The sequence below is a fragment of the Vombatus ursinus genome, unplaced genomic scaffold (assembly GCF_900497805.2).
Source record: "Vombatus ursinus unplaced genomic scaffold, bare-nosed wombat genome assembly UNPS02010193.1, whole genome shotgun sequence".
In the NCBI taxonomy this organism is placed as follows: Eukaryota; Metazoa; Chordata; class Mammalia; order Diprotodontia; family Vombatidae; genus Vombatus; species Vombatus ursinus.
The window spans coordinates 6,366,481-6,385,240 of NW_020949971.1; the positions used below are offsets into that span (position 1 = coordinate 6,366,481).

General features: G+C 42.4%; 1 protein-coding gene across 4 annotated transcripts in view; it reads right to left on the bottom strand.

The window, feature by feature from the left end:
* PDE5A (phosphodiesterase 5A) overlaps positions 1-18,760 on the bottom strand; it is a 186,235-nt gene that overhangs the window by 11,496 nt on the left and 155,979 nt on the right. For all 4 annotated transcript variants that reach the window (XM_027853712.1, XM_027853715.1, XM_027853714.1 and 1 more), the window contains exons 15-17: positions 6,653-6,740; positions 2,839-2,939; positions 28-105 (exon numbers count right to left, since the gene is read on the bottom strand). In XM_027853712.1, the coding sequence (XP_027709513.1) occupies positions 28-105; positions 2,839-2,939; positions 6,653-6,740 (267 nt within the window). The remainder of the gene's footprint in view (positions 1-27; positions 106-2,838; positions 2,940-6,652; positions 6,741-18,760) is intronic.

Sequence of the window (18,760 nt, forward strand, 5' to 3'; positions counted from 1 at the left end):
GCCTTCAAGAATGCTACAATGACTTACAAAAATAACTCTTTGTGCTGGGGATCTTCAAAGTTGAATTGTTTCTTTCTTATAAGTTCAAAAAACTCTCCTCTTCTCCTACAAAATAAATGGACATGTTTGATTAGTTATGACAATTTTATGACAAATTTATTTAATAAAATACATAAAATTTATTTAATAACATAAAATGTAACAAAAATTATTTAATAAAATAAAATGTAATAAATAAATAAAATTTGATAAAATAAATAAATAAAATTTAATAAAATCGGGAAAACTAGTAATTGAAACCTCATGTTCTTGAAACCAGTTGGAATTAATTTATCATCAAGCGTGCATCTTAAGTTAGGGAAATGACCAGAGATATGAAAACATGAATATTTCAAGGAGAATGTTTCCCAAGGGGGACTACATACATAGTATCATAGGCTCATATATTAGGGCAAGAAAGGACCAGAAGTCCTCTAAATACATGCAGGCCTCTCTGGAGTGAGCCAAGACGGCATCTCCAGGCCTTGTCATACACCTGGCTTTATGGGACCACAGATCTGGAACTGGAAGGGATCTCAGAGGTTGCCCCGTTCACACCCTTCCCTTTACAGATGAGGAACCTGAAATCCCAGGTCAGGCAGGCAGTTAGCTGTCAAGAGGTAGGATTCAATTTCAGGTCCTCTGACTCCAGGGACAGAGCTGTTTATCCCTGCGGTCTGGTGTTAAAATAATAGACAAGACCCTATGTAATTAAGAGCCAAACTTTATAACATTCATGTCTTTATTGCCAGCTAAGAAAAGTACACATTTCATTTATATGAATAAATGGCAGGATTCCATAAGCATTAATTCAGAAGGCAGAGGGCAGACTAGAAAGAATGGGAGGTCTGCAGTCAGAGGCCCTGGGTGCAAATCTCCACTCTGCTGCTTATTGCCTGTGTGACCATGAATAAGACACTTCATCTCTCTGGGCCTCAGTTTCCTCATTTGTAAAAAAGAAAGGATTGGGTAAAGTGATCTCTAATGTCCATCGTCTTATGAACCTTAAGATGTGTTTTTGCTCTAAATCCTATCAGCCTAAGAGAGAGGGACCAAAGTGGATAATAGTGGTTTGGGGCAGTTTTATGGAGAGGGTTTTATCGCTAAGTTGTAACTTATGTAAAATAGTGGAAAAAATACGAAAATATTCTAGATGGTATTTCTTAGTAAACCAGGATATTCAATTAACCAGAAGACCTCATTATCAAGTGCTTAAGATAAACAGGAATGTTCCCTGAGTAACCACAGATGTGCTCTAAGCCCTACAGTTGGACAGCTGCTTTCTGGTATGAGACAGTGGACAGCTGCCATAAAGAAATGTCTTGATTCACAAAAAACAGGGGGTAGAGATGGGACCTGTGATTTCACTGGCACAGGAAATCCTGAGACGAGAAAACTCCTGCCACTGCAGGCTAAGCCTTCTCTGGGGCCTTGTCCTACAGAGCTGTCCCAAGGACTGGGAGGGTAAGTGATGCTCAAGGTCACGCAGCCACTAGGTGCCAGAGCTGGGACTTGAGCCCAGATTGACCTGATCTCAAAACCTGCTCTCTATCCACTACATGAGGCTTCCTATTTTAGAAGAAATACCAGAATAAAACACCTGTTTTATTTCCTACAGAAGGAAATGCCAACATAATGGGTTCCATTCCTTGTAATGGGCAGCTAGGCGGTGCTGCAGTGGATAGAGCACTGGGTTTGGAATCAGGAAGACTCATACTTATGAGTTCAAATCCGGCCTCAGATACTTTCTAGCTGTGTGACCCTGGGCAAGTCACTTAACCCTGTTTGCCTCAGTTTCCTCATCTGGCAAATGTGCTGGAGAAGGAAATGGCAAACCACTCCAGTATCTTTGCCAAGAAAAATTCCAAATGGGGTCATAAAGAGTCAGAAGTGACTGAAAAATGACTGAACAACAACAAATTCCCAGTAAACCCTGCACAAACCAAAAAGTCATTAGAATTTGTCACCCTCCTCCCTTCCCAAAGGCACAAGCATTTATCTTAAATGACAAAGAATTCTGGAACACCAGTCTTTCACTGTCATCAGAGATGAATGAGGGTGATAGATAAAACCCATGGGTCATCACGGCCCCTCATTTTTTCTAGCAGCTTCCACTGTTTTCCCTTCCCAACATTTCCCAGGGCTCATGACCAGAAGCCACTGTTTTCCAGGTAGTTTTGACAGAGGGTTTCAATAAATAGTAAAATCATCAGATTCTGAGAAAGACTCCTTGAGCCTAACTAGGTCTCTGATTCCAAGCCTGAGACTCTTTCCATTGTATGCAAGAGTGAGAAACTGACTATTCACTTTATACTTAGGCCCGGATGTGTAATAATGGATAGGACAGGGACTGCACTGGTGATTAGAGCTTTGATTCATAGTTATAAGGAAATCCCAGGATAGGACACTTCCTCTACCAAGGCAGGGCAGCATCTCTGTAACCTGTAGTCTTAGGGAGTCGTCTGAGTGCACTAAGAGTTAACTTATTGTCCAGGCTTGCACAGCCAGTATAGGCCAGAGTGTGAATCCAGTTCTCTAGGCCATATGCCATGCTGTCTCTCATAATGGATACATATCCAAAATACACGAAGGATGTGCTATCATTTTTAGTGTTAAATAAAGCCAAAGAAAGAAGCTTTATTGTTTTTCTATGTTAGACTAAGCTGTTAAACAGCTCTTCTAAAATTGTCTGTATTGTTTAAAATAAAGTTCCCAAGATGAGATTCTGAACAATTTTACCCAGTTCCAGACATTCCCAAAGAAATGCCATTAGTCCCAAGGTGGGCTCTTTTCACTTACTTGATGTACAGTGCCAAGTCAGTGGCTAAAATTGCCTGCTTGATCATTTTCAGTGTGGCCTTGTATTCATCAATCGACAAGCCACTGAGAATCTGGTTGCCCTTGACAAAGGAAAACACAGCGTTAAGACTTGACCTGGAGTCATAGTGAAGGAACAATAATTAATAGCTGTCAGCCAGTCAGCTAACTAGCATTTACTGAGTACCTACTATGTGACAAGAAATGGAAAGGAAAAGGAGAATGTGCGAAGACAAAATTGCACCCTAAAATGTCCCCATCTTCTGAGCCCGTGAGGATAGATGAAGGCAACTGTTTATTTCAGCTGTGAACTGCTGGATGACTTTCCCCATCAATGGCACCCTACTCTGGGGCCATTTTGAAATGAACTGATCCATGGTGGAGTCTGTCATCTCTGTGGTTTGCCTCTGTACCCTTTCTCTAACCGCTGTAAGTGCTCTAGCCCTGAAATCTATAGTCACCTCTTATCTTCACCTTGAAGTTACTACTTTAAGTGAGAGCAAGGAAAACACTTCTAATCTGTCATCAGTGCTAGAGCATCCAGAAGGCCTTTCCCAGCCCCTGCACCCCAGCTACTAGACCTGGCGCTTTGAAGGATACATTCTCCCAACTCCATATGTCTCTTGTATATACCTATCTATGGGCATGTTGGTTAGACTGTAAGCTATCTGAGGGTAGAGACCATTTTTTTCTACTCTTTATATCCCTAATACTAAGCACAGTACCTGGCATATGGTAAGTGCTTAATATATGCTTGTTGATTCATTGAAAGGATTTAAAATTGGGGGTAATTAAAATAATTTCTCTATTTCTATTGTTTACCACCTAAGAATTTGGACTTTAGGGGTAGAGGGACTTAGAAACAGGGTCTGGGGACCAGCTATAGGGATAGTACCTTGAGATCTATGGAGCAAGTGGGCTCAGGGTTAAAAAAGGCCAGTGACATGCTCCACTTGTGGCATGGGCTTCTTGGGTACCTCGCAGAGGCAGGGCAGTGAGCCACCCAGAGTTCTTGGGGCTGTCTTGGCAGTGCATAAGTTCTGCGGGTCTTACTTGATCATAAAAACAAGCAGCCTCTCAGTATAGGCCTGATAGGGTATTGGCCTTCATCTCTTGTCCATGGACTGGCCTAGCTAACGTCAGAGGGCTCCTCACAGTGTGGTTTAGAAGACAGGGCACTGGATTTGGAGTCAGGAAGACGTGGCTTTAAATCCTCTCTTAGACAGTTACTATCTCTGTGACCCTGGACAAGTTGCTTAACTTCCCAGACTCCGTTTCCTACTCTGCAAAATGAAGGGGTTGAATTCTGACCTCTCAGAACCCTTCTACCTCTAAAGCTTTGATCCTATAGTCACCAGGATGCCTGCAGAGAGAGACATTGAGAGACATTTTTTGGACAGTTCTTTTTAAAGGCCTCTGCTCTGAGGCCCTCTGCTTCTGGTGACTGGTGACTCCTTCCTTGGGACTGCCATTTTAGGAAGGATCCCAGCTATGCTTCACCTCACTCTTGCCTCACCTCTCTCTGGTGATCTTGTCTTCTCCTATTCTAGTACCGTCCTCTCCCCTAGCTATCCACTCCAGCTGTCTTCTTCCATTAGAATTGCAAACGTCTTGGGGCCAGGGACTGTCTTGCTTGTATTTGTATCTCCATCATGTAGCACAGTCCCTCGCATGTATAATTAAATGTTTACTCACTCTATATTCTATGTATCTATGTATCTATCCATCCATCCACCTCTCTAACCACATCTCCTTGTTAATCCAATCTTATCCCTCTCTATATCTCTATGTATCTCTGTATGTATCTATATATTTTTGTATCTATCTATGTATCTGTCTATCGCCTGTCCACCCATATTCTCTCTCTCTCTCTCTCTCTCTCTCTCTGTCTCTCTCTCTTTCTCTCTCTCCCTAGGCTAAAGAGAGACTGAAATCTGCATGGATGAAAGGGGAATCCGCAGTGATGACATCAAAGGCTCTTGAAATATGATTTTCCCTACAATTAAATTCTGATGAAGTCTCTGACCTAAAATTGTTAAAGGGCTGGTTTCAGACTCAAGAAGACATTAATTAGCCCAACATCAGCGGAGGGAGTTTCTTACATGAGGGAAACCACAGTTCATGCTGGAAAAAACAAAACAAAACAATAATCTGCTTCTGCAGAATCTGTGATCTCACTGATGTTGGTACTGTCACTGTTAACACTGATTGAAGCCCATTGTGTGACCCTGGTCCATGGTTGGGTGGGACACTCTACTTAATGTGCTGAGTGTCATCCTCTAATCATCTTGACATTGTGTGCATATCATGGGGACATCCAGGCTGCCCAATGATCATCCCTCACTTTCTCGAGGGACTGACTCACTTTTTTTTTTCCTTAGCCACATCCACACATCACTCGTAATTATATCCATTAGCATGGAAAACCACAGGTTCTGAAGAACTGAACTGTTATTAAAAGGTGAAAGAAATTTAAATTCTAGCTTAAAAAGCAAAAATTTCAGGAAAATGACCTCTTTTTTTTTTTTTTGCTAGTATTAACCAATCAATCAAGAGGTATTCATTAAACATCTACTAGATGCTGGGCACTCAGGTAAGTGCTGTACCAAAATAAACAAGTAGCCAGTGGGCTGAGAACCCCTTTTTTTGGCCCTTCCTCCCTATCCCCATGTCCAACGCCGAGACTGAATATTCTCACAGAACCAAGTAGCTGGTGCTATGGTGGGGAGTGGGCTTCCTCTGTGGGCTATGATGAGACTTTCTAGGGGGTGATTTGCTCTGCAACGTAAGGTCATAGGATCAAAGTTTTAGATGTGGAAGGGGACCCCTAGCCTACGAAAAACAACCCCAGATAACTAGTGACTGGTCCCAAATCACACAGGGAATAAGTGGCAAGGTTGGTGTTTGAACTGAGGTCCTCAGAGTCTTTCCGGGGCAGCCCACTGCCTCCACAGGTCATGATCTACTTAAAGAGGAACCATGACACAGCAGGGAGTGAGAGTGGAGGGAAGGGATGGAATCTACCTTATGTTTTTCTTAGGGTGATTTCACTGATGTAGGATACTCCCAGATGAGAAAACTCCCTCCCCCAATGCAGGTCTACACTTTTGTCTGCAACACAGACCCTTAAAAGTCACCTAAGGCACTAAGAGATTAAGTGACTTGCCCAGGTCAGCTGGCTGGCATGTGTCAGGTCAGGAGGGAGATTTGAACCCAGGTCTTTCTGGTTCTGAGGCCCGCTCTCTATCCACTATGCCCTGCTTCTTCTTGTACTAAAACAACAATGCCCCTGCCCCCTTTCCCTCAGTTATTAACTTCAATCTATAACCAAAAAAGGGATAAAGTTTTTTTAGTGGGTAGGAGTTGTAATTGTTTGATTTTTCAAGACGACGTCTTTGTCTAGAAAGGAATGAACAGGTCGACGGGCAGCCGGCTGCCAAGAACAAAGCCAGGGGCTGCTAAGTGAGCGCAGTCCAGGGGCCCCAGGATTTGGAGCTGGGAGTCTCCATCCCCAGGCAGCCCAGCCCTGCTTTGTTGGGGGAGGCCTCTAAGTGAGATGGTCCAGACGACCACGTCAGCTTCCCTTGCGAGCTCTGTTTAGGCAGGCTTGGGAGCACCCAGAAGGCAGCCACACTCGGAAGCTTTCAAACAGCTTGGATTTTCCTTCCTTACCCAAAAAGGAATAAAGTCTGCTTAAGAATTTATGATGCTGGGAATCATTCCAAAATCTAAAAATAAGACTCCAATAACCAAGTATTTGTTTTTTGAATCACACAACTACAAGTTAGATACTTACTGGGCTGTTAAGGATCATGAGGCATTGGTCGAAATGATGGTGCTCCATTATGGAGTGGCAGTAAAGCTGAGCGAGGGGATGTTCACTTCTGTGCCGTGTTCCAGTGGATAAAGGAAGAGAAAGGTCAGTTAGTCAGTCAAGTAGCATTTTCCTAGTGGTTACTCTATGCTAAGCACTGTGCTAGGCACTGGGGATATGGGGAGAGTGGAATGTTGATAAAAACATGTAGTCACTCAAGGGACACCTATATTCCCCTAAAGAGAGATGACTTGTCTGTTTTTTCGAGCCATTGTCTCTCATTTTCCCCAGGGAGGAAAGGAGAGGGAGCCTGCCTGCCTGAATAAACCAAATAACTACATCTGAGAAAGGGAAGGGTGCGAGCCTGCCCTAACTGGGCCAACTGCTGTGCTACAAGATGGACCATTTGATTGGTTTCTTTTGTGATTAAAAATAGCCCATACATGAAGAATTCCCTATGGCGTGACAAGCAGGGGGCAAAGAACAGTGAAAAGCTCTATGGATCAAAGGTAAAGAAAAGGTCTCTCTGAACGAATCGTGAAATCACAGACTCTGCAGGAGCTGTAACAGGCCTTAGAAGCCAGACAGTCCAGCCCGTACTTGGACAATGATCCCCTCTCCAATGGCCCCCCAAAGTGGTCTCCTGACTTCTCTGTCCTAAAGACCTCTACCTCCCAAAGGAGACCCTTCCATTCTGGGGCAGCTCTCATTCTCAGGAACCAGATCACACTCTGAGCTTACAGGGCCCTTGGAGTCCAACTCCGTCATTTTACAGATGAGGAAACTGAGACACAGATTGGTTAAGTGACTTGTTCAGGGTCCCACAGCTAGTAAGTGTCTGAGGCTGGATTTGAACTCCAAGTCCAGAGCTCTATTCTTTATAGACCAGGCCTCTCAAAAGTTAGTTAGTCCAATGCCTATAAGGTAGATAAGGAAACCGAGGCCTAGAAGGGCTATATAGCATGGTCAAGAATACAGAGGCATGGGACAGAGGTAGAATCTGAACTTAGGTCCTATGCCTCTAGAGCCAGTGTTCTTTCCACCGTCCTCTGCTGCCATGTTTTACTTAGGAAGAGGCATGGTTCCATTGGGATACATGCCACTCAAGGCAGCTCACACACTGATGGGGCCAGAGATACAACCAAGCACTCAAGGGTGAACAATGAATTCAATTCTATATCCAGTTACAGGAAACAAGGGACCATTAAATAAATAATTTTCAAGAAAACACAACTTCCTAGGTGTTTGGAAGGTCCACCAACTAACTGGCACTCTTTCAATTGCTGATGAATTACAATTTTATTCTAATGGATAGAATGCTTGACTGGGAGTCAGGAAGACATGGGTTTAAAGCCACCTCAGACATTTCCTAGCTCTGTGACCTTTGATAAGTCAAATGCTCTGTGCCTCTGTGTTTTCACATCTGTAAAATGAAGGGATTGGACCCAATGGCTCCCAAGGTCCCTTCAGTGCAGCATCAATATCATATGTGATTAACTCGCTCTGTGAATTAGCCCTTTTTCTGTTTAGTTCTAGACAGAAGAATTGAGAGAGATAGCAGAAACTGCAGAAGGGTAGATTTGGCTTGATATTTAAAACAAATGAACTAAATAACAATTGGTGTTATCTCAAAGTGAAATGTCTCAGCAGGCAGTGAGGTCCCCATCACTAAGGGTATTCAAGTAGAGACTAAATCACCACTTGTTGGAGATGGAGAGTATAAGTGTGTGCCTGTGTGTGTGTGTGTGTGTGTGTATGTGTGTGTGTGTGTGTGTGTGTGTGTGTGTGTGTGTGTATTCATTCCTGTTCAGATATGGTTTGGAGTAGACAGCCTCTGAGGTTTTTCCTGCTCTAAAATTCAATGATTCTATAAGGCAGGGCCACTATTGTTATCCCTATTTCACAGGTGGAGTAACTGAGGCTCTGAAAAGGGAAGCGACTTGTTCAAAGTCCCACAGCTAGTAAGTAATGGGGCAAGGTTTCAACCTCGACCTTCTGGCTTTAAGACTAGGAATTCTATAATGGTGATGATGCATTTCTATAAAGATTTAAGGTTTTCAAAGTGCTTTACAAATATTCTCTCATTTAACCCTCATAACAACCCTGGGAGGTGGATGCTATTATCATCTCCATTTGACAGATGAGGAAACTGAGGCGGAGGGTCACACAGCTACTAGGTGTTTGAGGCTGGATGGGAGCTGGGGTCCTCCTGACTCTGTCTGTGACACTGAGCTGCCTTAGCTCTCCCGCCTTAGGACTTTCCAGAGGAGACTTTCTGTAGCTCGGAGGAGTGTCTATGATTTATGAATGACATGCTAACCAACATCACGCAGGAGGCCTACACGCCCATTCTCTTTACTCAATTCCTTCAGGCCTTAGGAGAAATGAATCCCCAGCAAAGAGCTTGTTTCTTCTTTGAAGAGAAGAAAAGTTTCCGAACATCTCTCTCTGTGTGGCATAAATCGAAGATTCTCAGGGTGGGAATGAACTTGGGAGACCATTTGGTCTAACCCACAACTGAACTGGTCTAGCCCAGTCCTCTCGACCACACCTATCAAGCCTCCAGGAAGCCATCTGGGGACCTCTGGTGAGGGGAGAAGGCGCCGTCTCTCAGGGCAGGCCATTCCATGTTAGGCTAGCTCTTCCTGTTGAGAAGTTCTCCCAACACCAAGCCAACCATTGGGCATTTGTAGCTCTCTCCTGCTCCTCCCGGTTCTGCTCTCGGGTTCCTCCAAATGACCTCCATTCAAATATTTGAAAACAGCTCTCTGTCCCCTAGTCTTCTCGTCTCTAGGTCCATCAGCCTCTATTTCTTCAACTGCTTCTCTTTTGGCATAAACTAGAGACCTCCGCCACTAGCCATTCTCAACTTTATAAATGCCCTTCCTACAACATGATGACCAGAACTGAACCCAATACTCCTCCATCCTGCAGACACGTGGTTGGCATGCTGAGTTTATTCTTCATGTCAAGAGGCACACTTCCATCTTTTTTTAACTCAACAGATTTAATCCGAAGAACATTCAGAGAATATTCATGATGTGTGGAACCTTGGGTTAGCAGCTGGGGTCACAAAGATGATGTACTGAGTCTCAGGGAGAGGGAAGCCATCCAAATCTGTCTGAGAGCTTTGGGCCTAGAAGCAGGAAGACCTGAGTTCAAATTCAGTCTCTGACACATAATGGCTGTGTGGCACTTGGCAAGTCATTTAACCCGTCTGCCTCAGCCTCCTCAACTATAATATGGGGATTACACTAGCACTTACCTCCCAGGGTTGTTGTGAATATAGAATAAGATAACTTTTTTAAAATGCTTAACATAGTGGCTGGGACATAGTTGGTGCTTAATAATGCTTGACTTTCTTCCTTCTTTCCTTCTCCCCCAAAACTGGTGATTTAGATCCTCACAGGGAATTAAAAACAAAAAGAAAAGGCAAAAGGATGGATGAGAACTAGGGAATCACAGGGGGTGGGTTGGGTTTCAGCACCTCAAGCTAGCTGTTTCTCATTAAGCAAAAGCCAGTCTGGGTGACACAGCAAATGAGGGCAAATTATGCCCTGAACCTCTTCTTACCATCTAAAAATACTGATTCATGAGGCAAATCAGAGGCTGAGAAATACCGCGAATTTCCTCTTTACAAAAATACTTAGCACAAGTATGTGCCCTTGCAGCTGGGACTTTTCTCTCTCTTTGCTCAGAGACATTTGGGGTAAATCAGATCTCTAGGAATGAGGTCTGCCCCTCCCGCCCAAATCTGCTCCAGGCGGCCCCCACCTTGGGCAGCGGGGAACCAGGCTTGCTGGGCATCGGCAGCCGAAAATGCTGACTTGCCCAGGCACAGGGAGAGGAAGGAGGGGCTCCTGTCACCGCCTCAGAGGCCTTTCCTCATCTCATGTGTAGCATTTGTACAAACAGTCTTTACATTAGCAGGTTCATTTAGAAACATTACAGAAGACATCAGGGACTAGATGAAATTCTAATCAATCCACAATCAACTAACTTTAGAGAACTGAGGATAAAAATGATTTTCCTTTCTCTGAGCAGGTAAGACCAGAGATTTAGGACTGGAAGGGCCCATAAGTCATTGAGTTTAACCATCTAATTTTATAAACGAGCAAAGAGAGGTCCAATGAAGTTAAGTGACTTGCCCAAGGTCACACGAGTGGCCATATTAGCCTAGATGCCAGCTCAGGTTCTTTGACTCTAAAATCCAGTGCTCTTTCCACTGCTGCACATGGCCTCTATTGTGGATTACAGATATTGAATGGTCAGGCAAGGCCACGGGTTGATTTGTCTTGCTTAACTGTACTTGCTTATGAAGTCTGGGATGTGGAGGTAGGAGTCATTGAAAGTGATGGTGGTATTAAAAAGCATCAATACAACATGAATATTAGGGAAAACAAGGAAATTAGGGGTGAAATAAAAAGTCTCATCTGCATAAGCCCTGAATATTAAAAAATCATAAAAAAAGAAGAAAACTAACCAGACCTGGTATAGGGAAAGGGCTTAACCAAACAAGGGATGGGGAAATCATAAAAGATAAAACAGATAAGATTGATTACATGAAATTGAAAAGCTTTTGCATTAACAAAATCAACGTACTTAGGACAGTAAGAGAAGTTATTGACAAGGAAAAAAAAATCTTTGCATGACATATCACTGATAAAGATCTCTCTTGTCCAGAGTATATAGGGAATTAACAAATATAGTGAACACAACATAACACAAATATCTAAAGACGAGAGCCATTCCCCACTGGATAAATGGTTCAAGGATATGAATAAATAATTTTCAAAAGAAGAATTGGACACTATTAAAAGATAACTGTGAGGTTTCATCTTGCACCAAGAAAACTAATAAAGATGATGATAGATGAGAAGAGTCAATGCTCGAGAGGCTAAAGGAAGACAGGTGCACTAATACGCTACTCGTGGGCAGCTAGGTGGCACAATGGATAGAGTGCTAGACCCAGAGTCAGGAAATCTGAGTGCAAATTCAGCCTTAGACACTTGCTAGCTGTGCGACCCTGGGCAAATCACTTAACTCTGTTTGCCTCAGTTTCCTCATCTGTAAAATGAGTCAGAGAAAAAATGGCAAATTATTCTAGTATCTTTGCCAAGAAAACCCCAAATGGGGTCCCAAAGAGTCAGACATGACTGAAAGAACAGTGGAACTGTGAATTACTTCAATCATTCTGGAAGGCAATTTGGAATCTTGTTAAAATATTGACTAAAATATCCATACCCTTTGACCCAGAGACACCACTGTTAGGCATATATCTCTAAGAGGCCAAAGACATACAGCAAAACATTTCTAATGGCAGTTTTTGTGGTAGCAAAGAACTACAAGCAAGTAGATGACCAAAGAATGGGGAATGACTAGAGGAATGTTACATGGATGCTCTAAGAGATGAGGTGGGAGGAGAATATAGAGAAGAATGGAAAGGCTCATGTGAATTGATGCAGAGTGAACTAAGTAGTAACTACAAAAGTAACTATGACAACATAAACGGGAAGAACAGTAATGAAAACAGGGAGGCAACACTAATTACAATGACCAAGGTTGGGTCCAGAGGGAAAAAAAAAGAAAAAAAAAGATGCCTTCCTCTCCCTTCTTTACAGAGGAAGACTACAGGTATGAAACATGGAATATACTATTAGACTCAGTAGATGTGTTAATTGATTTTGCTCTACCTTTCATTCCTCTCTTTTAAATAACTCTTTGTTATGAATAATGGCTTATTAGGTAGATGAGATATATTTAGAATGTTAAAATAAGAAATCAAAAAATTTAAGAAAATTATAAGCCAGAACATTTATTTTTCAAAGCAGAATCAATTGTACAAATCCAATTATAAAACCCTCTTTGCAGAAAACCAGATTTGAATAATTGGAGAAATAGTAATTGCCTCAAATGACACTACCCCCTAAATTAATTTACTTATTCAATGCTGCACCAATCAAAGAATTATTATTGTATAGAACTAGAAGACTAATAACAAAATTCATATTGAGGTATGAAAGGTCAAGATTCTTAAGGGTAATAATGAAAAAAGAGGGAAGAAAGGAGGCCTATGATAGGCTACAAAACAGTAATCATTAACACAATTTAGTACTGGTTTGAAAAAAACAGAGAAACCAATCAGAAGAACAAATCAGGTGGAGAGCATACAGAAGTAAGTGAACACAGAAGCATAATTTTTAATAAACCCAAAGTTTCCACTCACTAGGGTAAAGGCTCACTATTTGACAAAAATTGCTGGAAAAACTGGAGTGTAGCTTGGCAAAAACTAAGTATGGAACAGCATCTCATACCATATACCAAAAGAAATGCCAAACGGAGGCATGGCAGACACAAAAGGTGACATCATAAGCAAACTAAGAGATGCATGGAAGAAATTACATTTCCGGTCCATGGATGGAGAAGAGTTCGTGACCAAACAAGTGATGGAAAAGCTCACAGAGATAAAATGTATCATTTTATTATACATAATTAAATTGTTTTTGCACAGATGAATCTTATGCAGTGAAAATTACAAAGAAAACAGGTAATGGGGAAAATAAGTCTTTGCAATCGTTTTCTCTACTAAAGATTTCATGTTCAAAAATATGAGGAACTAATTCAAATTCATAAGGCTAAGATCCATTTTCCAATAGATGAATAATCAAAAATAAATAAGCAGTTTTCAAAAGATGTCCGAATTATCAGCAGCCATAAGAAAAAAAATGCTTCAAATCACTAATAATAGAAGAAATACAAAATAAAGCAACTGAGATTCCACCTCACACTTGTCAGACTGGCAAAGACGATAAAGAAAGGAAATGAAAATGTGCTTAGCATAGTGTCTGGTACATAGTAGGTGCTTCAGAAATGTTAATTGATTGACTGTTGGAAGGGCTGCAATAAAACAGTAATTCTATAAATCCATTTGGAACTATACCTAAAAAGTTACTAAACCGTGCATTATATTTGACCCAATTAAACCACTACTAGACCTCTACCCCACATAGATGAAAGAAAGAGGAAAAGAGACCGTGTATAAAAACATTTGTAGCACCTCTTTTTGTAGTGGCCAAAAAGAGGAAAGGACACTGGGGTGGGGCAAGGAAGCATCAGTTGAGCAAGGGCTAAGCAAGAATGGCGTCTGAACGCAGCGGAATATTATTGGGCCATAAGAAATGATGAAGTGGCCAAGTTCAGAGGACATCGAGGACTTTGTGAACTGACGCAGAGTGAAGTGCACAGAAACAGAAGAGCGATTTACACGCTGACGGCAACTTTTGTAAAGAAAGTCGTCTTTCAGAGACGTTCGGCCTCTCATCGATGCATCGATAAACCATGCATCCACGGGACTGCAGATGAAGCATCCCACCCATCTCCTCCTGTCAGTGAGGTGATGGACTTGAAAGGCAGAAAGAAACACTTATTTTTCACAAGTGACCAATGCTGGATTTTGTTTTGCTGGACTATGTATATTTATTACTAGGGTTTTTCTTTTTTCTGAGAGAGGGACAGTGAGAGAGACATATAATAAATGCTTGTAAAAATAAATAAGCTCTTATTTAAAGCAGCAAAGCCCAATCTACATCTTGCCGTCCGTCCTCCCGCCAAATCTTCACAATGCAGCTCTGTTCTTCTTCCCATTCCAATATGTCTTTTGTTTGTGTTCTCTAAGAGCACTGCTTGGACTGCAAGCCCTTCTCCTCCTCCTTCCATGTAAACCCTCGTAGTTGTGCCCTGGAGCCTCAAGCCATCCAGGCCCACTCTTTCCTAGCCTCCTCTCTCCCTTCACTATCTTCTATCGTGCCCCATGGGATTCCTTTTCCACTGTGGCAGACTCCCCTTTATCCTCCTTTTCACCCTCAAAGAGAGATTCCATTTCTATGGTGCCTTAAAGAGCCCTGTGAGCCAAGAGATAGAATTATTATTCCCATTTTATTGTTGGAGAAACTGAGGTTCAGAGAGGTTAAATGAGTTGTCCAGGGTTACGCTGTTACATGTCAGAAGGAGGATTCAAACTCAGGTCTTTTTTGGCTGCAAGAAAGACATTCTTCCTTTGATCCAGGGTACTCCCCATTCTCTTTCCTTACTCCTATAGCAGTTATTGACTATGCCACAGAATTCTGCACTTCAACATGTGCGTGTGATATTCATGTATATACTACACACACACACACACACACACACTCATTCTTGTTCTGTCCCTCTTGTTTCATGTATGCTAATCCTATCTAGCATACCAGAAGCAGCATGCTTAGGTGAGTAAAGCAATGGCCTTGGAGTCAGGAAGTCCTGGGTTCAAATCCCAACTCTGACACTAACAAGCTTATGTTGTGGGAAAGTCAATTGACTCTTTTGAAGTCTAATTTTATCCTCTGCTAAATGGGGATGATAAGATCAAATGAAGAATTACTAGCTCACATTTTTACAGTGCTTGAAGGTTTGCTAAGTGCCGATTCTCACAACCAATCCTGTGAGGGTGGTATTATTCCCATTTTAGATATGAGGAAACTGATGCTCAAATGGGTTAAGTGATTTGTCCTCAGTCACACAGCTAATAAAGAAGTTAAGTGCTGAGTGAAGTGAGCAGAACCAAGAGAAGGTTGTACACAATAACAGCCACGTTGTGTGATGACTAATATTGATTAACTTAACCCTTCCTGGCAATACAAGGATCTAAGACATCTCCAGAAGCCTGGTGGTGGAAAATGCTATCCACATCCAAAAAAAGAACTATGGAAGCCGAATTTTTTTTTTCTCTTCTGTGGAGTTTTGTTTCCTCTTTCTGATGGTTCCTCTTATTGGTTTTAATTTCTACTCATCTAATATGAAAATATGTTTAATATGAATGTAAATGTATAGCCTATATCAAATTATGTGCTGTCTTAGGGAGGGTGGTGGGGAGGAAGGGGGAGAAAAAATTTAAACTTAAAAGCATATGGAAGTGATTATTGATAAATCAAAATAAATTAATAAAAAAAAGAAGTTAAGGCAGGATGAGATGCCAGAGCTTCTGGATTCTAAGGATTTTGGGACTCTTCCCTCTCCACGTATGAAATAATGTATAGAAAGGGCCTCACAAACCTTAAAGCTTTATACAAAGGTCAGCTATTATCATCACCATCTTTATCACTTTTGTTGCCTTCTTCCCTTTCATCATCATCTCTCCAACTAGACCCTAAACTCTTTTGGGGAAGGGACCACGTCCCCCCTCACATAGCCCAAGATCAAGAGACCTGAATCAGAGGCTGAAACACGAGACTACTTCTCTAGCTTCTAATGGGGGGAGACAGGGATCCCACTGGTTGAGTCAACTTCCAGGTGAAGAAATTCCCTCTAACCGGTGCAGGTCAGCTCCTTGTCTGCATCTTACAGCTTTAGAAAGTCACCCAGAGCAGGTGTTTTCTTTGAAGTCACCAAGTCAAAGGGTAGCCACAACTAGATGAAAATGTAATTGGGAAATGTTTAACAAAATAAAATTTAAAAACGACAACCTAGACAGTGTTAATTTGGGGTTTTCTAAGTCAATTATGGGGTCCATTATTTGAGGCTGGCACCCCTGGCCTGGAGAACTGAGAGAGTAAGTGATTTTCCCAGGGTCACCCAGGCAGTATATAGCAGAGGTGAGGTTGGAATCAGGTTGTTCTGCTCCTGATTCTGGTTCTTATCCATTATGTCATGATGCTTCTTATTCTAACCTAAGACATTAAGACTTAGAAGTCTGAGAAGAATCAGAACCTCCAGACTACACGAGAGGCGGGCGTCTAAGTGACGTGGAAACTTTTCTTCGGGGTCACAAAGACCTTATTAGCTTTTCCCAATGGAGATTTATCCTTCACCCTTTTGCCCACAGAGTCTCCTGTTCTTAAAAAATCAACATCCCCTTAAAATCAAGGTAATTACTTGTAAACTATCTCCTTACCCCATTAGGGAAAAAAAAGATGGTGGGGAAGAGAGTGTCTCCAACATGTGTTACTGTTAGAAAGGAAACCCCACCCCAAACCCTACATTATGATGGATGATATTATAACTTCTCTCTCAAGTCTGATACCAATTGCACTAGGAGGCTTAATATTTACTGAACGGCTTATACCATAGCAGCAACATCACAAAGCAATCACCTTTGAAAGACATAAGAACTCTGACCGATACACTGACCAAGCACGAGTCTGAGGGAATGGAGACGAAGCGTGCTAACCATCTCCCTACAGAGGGTGACGGAAGCCAGGGTGCAGAATTGAGGCAGGCAGTTTTGGACACGGCCAATGTGGGAATCTGATTTTGCCTGACTTTTTCTTTTAAATGAGGGAGAGGAGTAGGTGAGACAAAACGATTTTTGTTAACAAAGAAAGTAAAATTTAAAAATACTTATTGAGTCTATCTGAAACTGAACTTTGACTCTTTAGTACTGTAAGCAGATCAGGACAGAAACTGAAAATGAAATGAAATGACACTCATCTGCTCTTCAAAGGGTACCCTTCCTCCACATTCCCCTATTTCTGTTGAGACCACTATCATCCTTCCAGGCCCTCAGGTCAGTGACTGTAGAGCCCTCTTTGGTACCTCCCCTCCCCCTCAGTCCTTATCTACTCACAGCAGCAAACCCCAATTCAGGCCATTCTCTCTCATCTAGACCACAGCGACAGCCTTCTCATGGGCATTTCCCTTTTCTCATTCATCCTTTGAAACTGTTGCCAAAATAATCTTCCTAAGGTACAGCCCCAGCCAAGTCATCCCCCTGTTTAAGAATCTTCAGTGGATTCCCACTGCCCCAGGATCAAATAAAAACCTTTTTATCCTAGAAGCAAAGCCCTTCAGTCCAGCATTTTCCACATTTGTTTCACATGCTGGTGTTCCTCAGGCTTCTCATTCAGTTGCCAGTCTCCATGAATTTGCACAGGTTATCCAGAATACCTGGAGAGGCTTCTCCTCATCACCTCCATCTCTGCCTTTTAGAACCCTTAGCTTCTTTCAAGGATGTGCTCAGGGGCCACTCTTCTGGGAATCATTTCTAGATCCCTCAGTGGCATGGAAAATCCTTAAGGGTAGGACCGTCTTCACTTTTGTCTCTGTATCTACAGTGCCTTGCACAAAGTAGGTGCTAAAAAGGTTAACTAAATGAATTTCTGAAGTTTGAATGCTATTTCTGCACCCCTGGTCCCAATGGTAGCCCTTTTGGTAAGTTTCCAGAAGATTCTACTTTATTGAAAATTAGGCAGATAGTGTGTTGTTTTTTCACTTATTGCTTTTCCTTTGTTTTTGAAGAGGACACATGACGTCACGGGGTGATATTTCAGCTTGCGTGTGAATTGGACGTAGGTGATGCAGAGTTGCATAAAGTCGTCAGCTTCACTCTCTCTTCCAGAGTCATTGAGATACAGTCCAGATGACCAGTGATAGGACGCAGGGGATGACCTTGGCATCTTCAGTGTCTGACCAAGCTCTAAGCGCTCCTTACTGTCTCCTTCAGCCACCTTTGTGGCCATCGGAGCGAATTGTGCTCATCTGCCCATTCCACCAGGGGTATGTGTGGAGTAGACATCTCCTTAACTCACAGATGGGTCTGAGGCCTGCTGGTTACCCACAACCTGGTTTAGCTCATCCGCCAAAAGGGTTTTACCAGGGTATGGCTGCTGCTCATGCTACAGCTTCTCAGAGAGCTTTTCCCTAAAAGCCTATTGATACAGAAAATCCTGCTCTCTGTAGTATTTCTTTATCACCAAGTTAAGCCAATTAGCATTTTTAAAGTGCCTACTACAGGCCAGCCTCTGTTCTAAGCACAACAGACACCAAGAGAGGCCCACAGTCCCTGCTCTCAAGGAGATCTTATCCATTGGGAGGAGCCAACACACAGACTGCTATGTACAAACCAGATAAATACAGAATAAATCGAAGATGACATTAGAAGGAAGGAGCTAGCTTTAGGAGGACTGGCAAAGCCTTCTTGTGGAAGATGGCATTGGAACTGAGATTTAAAAGGAGCCTAGGAAGCAGAGGAAGGGGGAGAAGGAGGGGGAGAAAGATGGAGAGGAAGAGGGAGAGGGAGAGAGACAGACAGAGAGGAGAGACGGACAGACACACAGAGAGAGA